Genomic DNA, 9,780 nt, shown 5'->3' with positions numbered 1-9,780 from the left:
AAACTCAATGTACTCCTTTATTTAGAGTCTGGGGCCTGAGAAGAAGAGCATATTCGGACAGTATTCTTTGCGATGTTTCAGCAATGAATTACTGGAAACACAAAAACCTTTCAGCTCCAGTTTCTTTAACTTTTTGTTTGTTTATGTAGTACAATTAATCATATGTTCGATAAACACCATCAAATCTTCTTCACAATCAGCATATCAGTACAATTAATCATATGTTTGATAAACACACTATTTTAAATTGTATCCATTGTAGAATAAGGCTGTAACGTAACAAAATGTGGAAAATGGGAAGGGGTATGAATACTTTGCAAATGCACTGTATTGGTGGGGTAACCATGAGGTATTCTAATTGAGGAAGGCTAGACCCAGGTCCAGCCCCAGACCTTCTATGAACCCAGTCACGAGGCATAAGATGAGACCCTGAAGGAGAAAATACTTCCTGATAGACTACCACCAGGGGAGTCTCCCACCACTCTCTGTGAAGGCTGAAGCCCAGGGTGACCTGTTCTGTTCATCATGGATACTGTGGTGTTTGTATCATAGGAACAGGAGGGTCTCTCTCTATTAGGCCCTGCTTCATCCCTGCTCTGAGACTGTGAAGAGAAGGGTCTGGGCTGCAGACTGGATCCATGATTGGAGCCTCTGTCTCTCTGATGACTACCAGGACTGAGGTTGTTCAGTCCCCTTGTCCACTGGTGGTGATCGAGTCTGTCTCTAGTGGGTGGGTGCCAGTTCCGACTCGGGAAGGAAGAGAGATGGCTCCTGATCCAGTGTCCTGATCCAGCGACAGGCTTTGTGACCAGCCACCTCAGAGGTCCAGTCTCTCCCACCAGCAACACCGAATACCAGCAGGTCCTCATGGACTGCAGACTGTAAACACAAATTGTACAGAAATGCATAAAGATTTATATAAGAAACAATTTTCTGTACACACAGAAACATGATAATTATAAAATGTTAACCACAGTCAAGCCAATCTCTGAAACTGGGATTCAAGTACCTAACAATATGGAGCCATTGGAGTAAAAAAAAAAGTCCATATGCGTTGATTCAAGAATGAAGTAGACAAAATCTACGCCTCGCCCTAGTCTCAGCCAGTATGGAGACAAAGTTTGGTTGTTGTTTTGTGTTAAACTGTCAGTTTCTGGTTGTGGTGAAAAGTGTTGTCCCCAGCCCAGATTTGAAGACGCCGTCCTATCCATTGACCTCCACTATGTCACCTCTGGTCCTGGCCTGATCTGTGATGTCGTCCCCTAGGCCCTTGGCTGCACCCATCTGGGTCTTGGAATCCAAGATGGACACGCAGTCTCCTCTGTTAGCCTCCAGCCAACCACCTACAGAAAGAGGATAGAAAATGTGACCCGTTTCAGGAAGCTAGGCATTTGTCGCATGTCACTACTTCACAGGAGAGGCATTTGAACGTAACAAAATGTTTTTTTATCATAATGCGTTTTTGTGCAGAAATACCTTCTGGAACATGTAAACTTTCATATGCCTTTATTTGTTATAACAAACTTGTATGCCATCTGTAAATATGAATACAATTGTTAAATTGCGAGCCTAATTGGTTTAGCCACAGAAAGAGACAAGAACCTTCCTGCTAGCCATGACTGGCTAAGATAATGGATGGGTTGGACATGCAGAGAGATGAGCTCGGATTGGTCTGCCATGTAGCATGCTTCCGTCTATAACATGAGCTTCTCAGTATGTGTAGATAATACTTTCTACCACAGATTTGTGAAATATGTCATGAAGAACTGCAAAAGTGTCGCTACTGCTCTAAACATTGCTGCCCTTAATTTAACAGGCGCTATCGACAACGATCAGAGAGAAAGAGTTGTGAAGGTCTACTTTCTGGAGGACGATCGTGCCATGCTGACTCTACGACTCTTAAAATGAATCAGACAATGAGGAAATCCCTGACTTAGGTAAAAACATTTTCATTTAACCAGACATTGTAGTCTTCCGATGACAGTGATTTGGAAGAAACGGCGATCAACAGTGTTGTTGTCATGGAAGAAGTTGACCAAGTTTTGAAATCAGTGGAATGTCTGTTGGAAGCAGAGTAGGATTGCAATTGCGAAGGGAGCCGAAAAGAGGACCCCGGAGGAGGTTGTATAAAACAACTGTCTCTGGATTACATTTCAAACTAAGGCCAACCATGGCATCCATGACAGAGAGGGAGAAGCGGTCATCCATGTATACGGGTAAGAGTCTAGCTACATTTTCATATGTGTTAAACATTTTTTCAGAAAGTTGTTTATGCAAGTTAAAGTGTACTGTTGACTAGCTAAGATTAGCTGGCTGGCTCGCTAGCTAACGTTACGTGTATTATCTGTGTAGTAATATTATTTGACTCTCAGAAATCCATTTGCATTGCTAGTTATAGCTTAATGTTAGCTTGCTAGCTACCTGTCTAAACAACACACTCCACTATGCAAGTAACCATTTCACTGTACCGTTTACAACTTCTAGGCCACAATAGGTCACAAATAGGTGGTAAGTCAAGTTCATACATTATAATGTGTTTTTGTAACATACGTTGCATTGATTTAACTTTATGAATGATGAAAAAGACAAAATAATAACCAGGCGCATCACTTTACCATTGAAGATTGTGAGAGAAAAATAACAAGATTATGTTATAATACTGTTTATGCATCGAACAGCTTTGATGAGTACTTTCTCATCTGTGTCTGTGTGAACTGAGAGGAGCCTAAAAACCTACAGCTGGCATTCCATAGATAAGATGTGGTGTGTGTAACAGAGAGAGAGCCTAGAGGAATCGAACAAAACCCTTATTGTGTCTAATCATTCTTGCATCTGGGAAACAGCACCAAAGGCTTTCCACCCCTCCCATGCCGCCGATCGGCATGATCGGCATGGGAGGGGTGGAACCAGCCATGACTAAGCATTCTTAGTGTCAGTTATATAAAAACTGGCATTGTCTGTAAAGGTTAAGCCTCGGCAACACATTTTAGAGTGTGGGGTCGACAGCTTCATTATTGCAATAATTAATCGATATTGAATAAAGATGATTGTTTGAAGAAATGACAGTCTCTCTTAGTATGAATTTCCACAAAAAGATCTACTGTATGTAGGCTATATGTATTTCTCCCTTACCGTGCGCTCCCATCTTCAGCAGATCAATGCTCGCTGGTCCATCCTCTATTGTCTCCTCTTTGACTAGCAGCAGATCAGGCTTCCCATTCTCCATCTCTATTGACTGTAAGAGATACAGAGTGAGAGGATGTTGGATCAAGAAATCTGATATGAGCACCCTGCTATGGAGCATCTTCTGGTTGGGCAACGAGGGATTGCTGTGAGTACTATGCAAACATATTGGTTAATTTGATTACTTGACACTCTTTAATGGTTTTATAATTCAAAAAGTAATGGTCCCACACTTAAGACGAAATTAATCAAGACTTTGGCCGATTTACACAAAGATTCTCAGTGTAAAAGTATTCATTATAATCTAATAGGCAAAACTGTTCCTAGGTCTGCACTCCTACTCAGAGGCTTTGTGAATATTGACCTTCAATTAAACGCAGAGTCTCAAATTTCACCGCCTTTCCCTTTTAATAACAGGACAACAGCACACATTTCAGCAAATAAAGGCCTGTTTCAAATAAACACGGGGTCTAAATTATATGTTTAATGAATTTACAATGAATTGTTTAGGGACAGTTAAAATAAACACCCTCCTCCCTCATAAAATTAACTCTAAAATGGTTATTAACAACATGAATAACAATAACTGATGCAACCCTGTGTTTGTAAACTTGGATATCGACTTTACCACTTCAGAATGGTTTTGTGGCACAGTCGATGCCACGCAGGGCTAACTCGCTGACCACAACCGACAAACACGCTCTCATTACACTATGATCAGAGCCGGCTGCAGATAATGATTAGCTAGGGGGAAGTCAGATTTTCAACATTTTGATGCTATATTCATGATGATATCAAATATATCCAATGAATTTTGCACCAACAGGTTTCTGTACGAATGCACCACACACAACCAATCAGCAACGCACAATTGAATACCGATTACCGACTTTTAGTGCTTCTCATCATGGTTTGCGCCACAATCAAGTAGAGTACGTCAATCTCGACAAACAAAAAATACATCCATCCCTACTCAGTATCGGAGGCTTGGTTTGACAATCTTTGAACGTCATTAAACTTTTTGGTGTTTTGCAACAGATGTCTCTTTCCATTAATCGAATGGCCATTGTGCAGTTTGGAGTTATATTAGAGTGGAGTGGATGAACATGGGCAGGTAGCCTACAGGGGACTTTTGAAGTAGCCTAATCAGATTAACACATTGTGACTGCAACTCCCAACGGGCTCTGGAGAAGTCAAGGTCGAGTCATGAGTCCTCCGAAACATGACCTGCCTAACTGCGCTTCTTAACACCTGTTTGCTTAACCCAGAAGCCAGCTGCACCGTGTCGTCGTCGGAAACACTGTTCAACTGACGACCAAAGTCATGCTTCGGAGGACGCATGACTCGACCTTGCCCTCTCCCGAGCATGTTGAGAGTTGCAGTAATGAGACAAGTTAGTAATCACAAAATTGGGGAGAAAAAAATATATAATAATTAACCTTATTTACATAAGTATTCAGACTCGTTGCTATGAGCCTCGAAATTGAGCTCAGGTGCATCCTGTTTCCATTGATCATCCTTGAAATATTTCTACAACATGATTGGAGTCCACCTGTGGTAAATTCAATTGATTGGACATGATTTGGAAAGGCACACACTGATATACAGTTCCCATCATTCTTAAATGGGAGAAGTTTGGAACCACCAAGACTCTTCCTAGAGCTGTCTAAACTCATAGGCACTGAAGCTTGTGGTGATCGGTGGCATGTTATATAACCTATCCACAATATTGTAGGCTACAGCTTAGTCGTTAAGGTTGTAAAAGATGTGGAAGTTACTGTCTCACTGACCAAGGCCAATTTCGACTCAGGGTTGGTCACAAGACCCACTACAATGACTGTTTTTCTCATTCCAATGATTTGATGATTGACAATCTATAAAATGTTTATTTTGCATGCTCGCGCACATGACGCGGGCAGTGTGGTCCGCACGTATAATTGCGCAAGCGTTGGAAAATAAATTTACACATACATATTATTCAATCATTGCACCCACACTGCTTGCGCACGTCTGCGTAGCCTCTCCCATATCCTCATTGGTTTTTAGGAGCTTATATCCACGTGGGTGATTTGAAAGGTGAACTGAGGTCCACACTCCAGTCCTGTTGGTGTTGGTACTGCACCTTAAAGTTGGTTGCCAACTGCCATATAAAGTCCAAAGAAGATGGAGGAGAGATTACTAGAAACAAACTCTGTTTTCCCTTTTATCTGTGGATTCATTGTCAGAGTAGAGGACCTTGTGCATTTCAGGCAAATTAACAACCCAATGTTTATATCCCAGGACAAATTAGCTAGCAACAGCAAGCTAAATTGCTATAAATGTTTAATGGTTTTCGACCTGTCCCCAAATGAATACAGTTGATTCAGAGTTCCTTTTGATATTTCAACCTGCGTGTCCTGATAGCGTCTGATGTGGGTGACCAAAATCAACACGGACGCGAGCGGTGTGGTCAGCATGTAAGACACTGCATTGCAGTGTTAGAGGTGTCACTACAGGGTAGGGAGGGCGTCATCTGGGTTGGCGACTCCTTGTGGCGGGCCGGTTGACTTCGGTTGTCAGGTGAAATGTGTTTCCTCCGACACATTGGTGCGGCTGGCTTCCGGGTTAAACGGGCGGGTGTTAAGAAGCGTGGTTTGGCGGGTCATGTTTCGGAGGACGCATGACTCGACCTTTGCCTCCCGAGCCCGTTGGGGAGTTGCAGCGATGAGACAAGATCGAAAAAGGGGGTAAAATACAACAACAAAAAATGAACATTTTCTTTTTTAAATAAAAATAACAAGTTGTATGCAAATCCCTTTCATTTGAACCATTACAGGCAATATTATAGCTACAATGTCAATTGCACCTCTTCTGTGTTAATTGGTTCTGTATCCTGATTGTCTATGGCGTCAGATGAGTGCCAAATCGAGATGGAGCACGCGAGCAAGAATATAAATCACAGCGCGAGCAGATTTGTATCTAAGAAAACCAGTTGTGCGAGCGCATAATCTACTTTGATCGTGCATAGGCAGGGTTGGGCTGGAAATTAAACTTGAGAGCTTGAAACATTGATATTGAACAAGTTGAAAATCATTGTCAAATGCAATAAATTAGTCCGAGTGCATGCAGAGATTTCTGCACTCTCACAAATACACCCTGCCCATGCATGAAAGTCTCTTCTCACAAACACAATTAACATTTTGCTCTCATTATCCATCTCACGGAGTGAACGTTTCACATTTCTATATCGTGGGGCTCTGCTCCTAGTGGTTTACCCAAGGTGCCAGGGTTCTGGTCAAGAAGTTCGGATATTGATTGAACAATCCGTACTTACTCTTTCACATTCAGAAAACCATAAGGTGATATTGTATTTAATAATGTATTCCGTATAATGGTTTAATTGGGCAGGGATGTAAACTAGGCTTTTGACCCTCGCCGTCTCTGGTCCACACTCCATTTCAATTTGTGGCGGTAATGCATCACTAAAGTTGGTTGCCAACCGCCATTTAAAAACCACTGAAGAAGAACTGTAAACGGAAGTGAAAAGTAACCAAGAACAATATCCACGGCAGCGTTTTTATTGTTGTTATATAGACTTATTATCACCTTGAAACTCAAAATATTACTTATGTAACTGCACAGCCACACACACTTACCCCAGGCAGTGTTAAATTCGCGTTGGAGACAGGCCTTGGTTGATAGATGTTATTAAGGTAACGCTAGCTAGCTGCTAACAATGGCTAACTGTAGGCCTATGGTTTTTCACACTCAAATAGCCTCCATCATGGAGGTGCTAGCGAATGCAGCCGTGGCAGATATATGTAAACTCGTAGACGACGACTATGCAGTGTTTCGTTTGGAAATAACTCAAAGCCAGAATGAAAGCAGGGCATTGCGGAGAAAACTACAGCTACTTGAAATGAAGGTGGCACGGGAGCGCGCAGAGAGAACGACGCGAGAACGCGTCCTCGCCAGTGGTCCCAGTAGTGTCAAGATCCTCGACCGATACAAAGGAATGGCAAGAGGTTGGCTACATTTTGTAGAAGGCCGATGCTGCGGGGCCTGTCGCCCCGATCACATCTGCGCATGTGTGACGTTAGATGTGCATACCACATATGGTTAATCAGAATTGGGTCTTGGTCAGTTTTGGGATAGTATGCAATAATTCCCCTGGTTACTTAGCTAACTTGCAGAAAAACACAATATCATATTCCAACCAGATTATTGATTTACTGGCATTTCCTATTTACTAATAGAAAACAATATGATGCATGGAACATAATACATCTATCAATACATAGTAAATCAAGAAATTATAAGAAGTGTTACCTTACATCCTTGCCAATTGTAGACAGTGTCAAAACTCAATAGTGTACAATATAGCGTTCAGCATTGACAGTACCTAACCAACCTTTTCCCCAATCACTCAGGTGAAGGACATCTCACTGGAGGCCACAGGAGCTTTGTGAAGCCTGTGGGACACAATGCGTGGAGAGATGACCAACCAATCACTGTTGATGAGGGGAGTGTAACCTCAACTCAGCACTTTATTGTGATAGAGGTTTGTGTAATAGTATTACATCAAAATTACAGTTCATCAAATGTGGCCAGTTTATTTCAGAAAGGCTCACCTGAGCTATTCACTTGCTCACATCCCTACAACATTGTTATCCAATTCTACTCATGTACCGGTTTTCTTGTGTCAGTCTGCAGATGAAAATGCAGCAGGTCCTGGGGTCAAGCTGGAGAGGACTGAACGAGAGAAGGACCTACGGCACCAGACTGGAGCAGCGGCTGGAGTGGCGCCCTCTGTAGCCACCGAGGACCTCGCTGCTGCGCCCCAGGCCAGGACCCGACGCAGGATCACGGAGGTCAGTGGAACGCTGAACGCCATCCTCAAGTCTGAGACAGACACAGAGACTTTAACTGTAACACAAAGGCTCTTACACACAGGATCTGACCACAAATCAGACCCAGAGAGACTGGGCAGTCGTCCTGCTCCCGGCTCAGAATACTTACCGGTATTTCACCAGAGCCAGGGGACGGTTAATTCCCGTGGAGATGGTGATTGTGACGCATTAGACACTGGCGGTGATGATCCGTCTTGTTCTTACACTACAGAGATGAACCCTGGCAACATGCCCATGGGTTTAGAGAGACAGACTGATCTGTCTAGAGGGGACTGGAACCAGTACAGTGGTAGTGTATACTCTGAAGGGTGCCTAGATAAGAAAGGGGAGGTTATAGTGGTAGATGACGTGACTGTGAAAGTGGAGGGCGACGCTCCTCCCACATGGAATGCAGATAGTCACCTAGGAGGCGGACACTCACAGGACAGAGATTTCTTTGATTACAGGGGAAGCTTAGATACAAATCTAAATGTCACGACCCACTCCCCTTTACACGCGTTCAGGGATCACGATGCCGAATTCACGTCGAAGGCACTTTCCGATTCACATGGCAGCGTTCTTTTCAATCAGGTACTGAACTCAAACGACAGGGCTATAGCCCAGGCTCAGGGAGGGGGAGCCTCATCGGGCAATAGTAAAGAGAAACGGTTCCTCTGCATGTTCTGTAACAAAGGCTTCAGCTGCCCCCAGAAGGTGGAGATCCACCAGAGGGTCCACACAGGAGAGAAACCCTTCAGCTGTACCCAGTGTCATATGTGCTTTGCTGAGGCTGGCAACCTGAAGAGGCACCAGAGGGTCCACACAGGGGTGAAACCCTTCAGCTGTACCCAGTGTCAAATGCGCTTTGCTCAGGCTGGTGACCTGAAGAGGCACCAGAGGGTCCACACAGGGGAAAAACCCTTCAGTTGCCTCCACTGTGAGAAGAAGTTTTCCCGGCAGCACCAGCTGAAGATGCACTTGAAGGTTCACACGGAAGAGCGGCCATTTGCCTGTACGCACTGCAGGAAGAGGTTCTCAGAGAGGAGCTACCTCAGGATACACCAGCAGAAAAACCATTCCACTCTATAGCGTCTGACATTTAGCTCAAACCCTGCATTAAAGGCAAAGATTAATTTTCGTTGTTGTCAGCAAAAAGATAACGATAGTAATAGATTTCAGTGTTGAATATTTCCGGGTAGAATATTGCATCCAGACATTGTGTGTTATATATGGCATATTTTAGCCGGAAAAGTCAGTTACATATTGTGTTTGTTCTGTGGTGCCTATATAATGTTCACAAATGCCTAGTTCCTTACTTTCATTCAACTACTTATTGTTTTTCCTAAGACACTTGTAATGAGAAAATGTATGCAGTTTATCTAGTTCATCCAGATTTTTTGTTGAGTGTGTATGTGTGGTTTTCATATGGTGTATTTAAAACTTGTTTATGTTTAATAAACACAAAATGGGACTTTTCATTCTAAGACTTTCATTGAGACTCTTTAGTATACATCACATCTGATCTCACCCTATTCTGCATACACATTACAGCGCATCATAGCCAAGTTAGTCACTAGTTAACAAAGTCATGATTATGGCTAAACCCTGCCTATTTCTAAAATGTATCTTCTTAAAATTAGATTATAAACTTAAACTTAACTACACTGCTATACCTTATGTCTAATCTTAAATTAAAACCAAAAAGCACATTTTTGATTTCATTAATGTT

The 9,780-nt window shown here is 42.8% G+C and overlaps 2 protein-coding genes and 1 long non-coding RNA gene across 4 annotated transcripts in view; 2 read left to right on the top strand and 1 right to left on the bottom strand.

The window, feature by feature from the left end:
- Nucleotides 1–3: 3 nt before the first annotated feature.
- LOC129841210 (uncharacterized) lies at nucleotides 4–6,911 on the bottom strand. The gene is made up of 4 exons (XR_008757292.1): nucleotides 6,819–6,911; nucleotides 3,133–3,235; nucleotides 1,010–1,343; nucleotides 4–879 (listed from the first exon to the last, which is right to left on the bottom strand). It is a non-coding gene; the product is annotated as an uncharacterized LOC129841210 (long non-coding RNA).
- The window catches only part of LOC129841190 (zinc finger and SCAN domain-containing protein 12-like), a 25,507-nt gene continuing 22,625 nt past the window's right edge, over nucleotides 6,899–9,780 (top strand). For both annotated transcript variants that reach the window (XM_055909347.1, XM_055909346.1), the window contains exons 1-3: nucleotides 6,899–7,187; nucleotides 7,593–7,723; nucleotides 7,869–8,033. In XM_055909347.1, coding sequence (XP_055765322.1) covers nucleotides 6,899–7,187; nucleotides 7,593–7,723; nucleotides 7,869–8,033 — 585 coding nt within the window. The remainder of the gene's footprint in view (nucleotides 7,188–7,592; nucleotides 7,724–7,868; nucleotides 8,034–9,780) is intronic.
- Nucleotides 8,043–9,529, top strand: LOC129841206 (oocyte zinc finger protein XlCOF22-like). Its single transcript, XM_055909371.1, has one exon. It carries the CDS (start codon nucleotides 8,286–8,288, stop codon nucleotides 9,138–9,140), a length of 855 nt encoding a protein of 284 aa, XP_055765346.1. The 5' UTR covers nucleotides 8,043–8,285; the 3' UTR covers nucleotides 9,141–9,529.

This window comes from Salvelinus fontinalis, chromosome 42 (assembly GCF_029448725.1).
Source record: "Salvelinus fontinalis isolate EN_2023a chromosome 42, ASM2944872v1, whole genome shotgun sequence".
Lineage (NCBI taxonomy): Eukaryota > Metazoa > Chordata > Actinopteri > Salmoniformes > Salmonidae > Salvelinus > Salvelinus fontinalis.
Note: the sequence above shows the minus strand (reverse complement) of the source record. Positions and strands in the feature narration are given on the sequence as shown.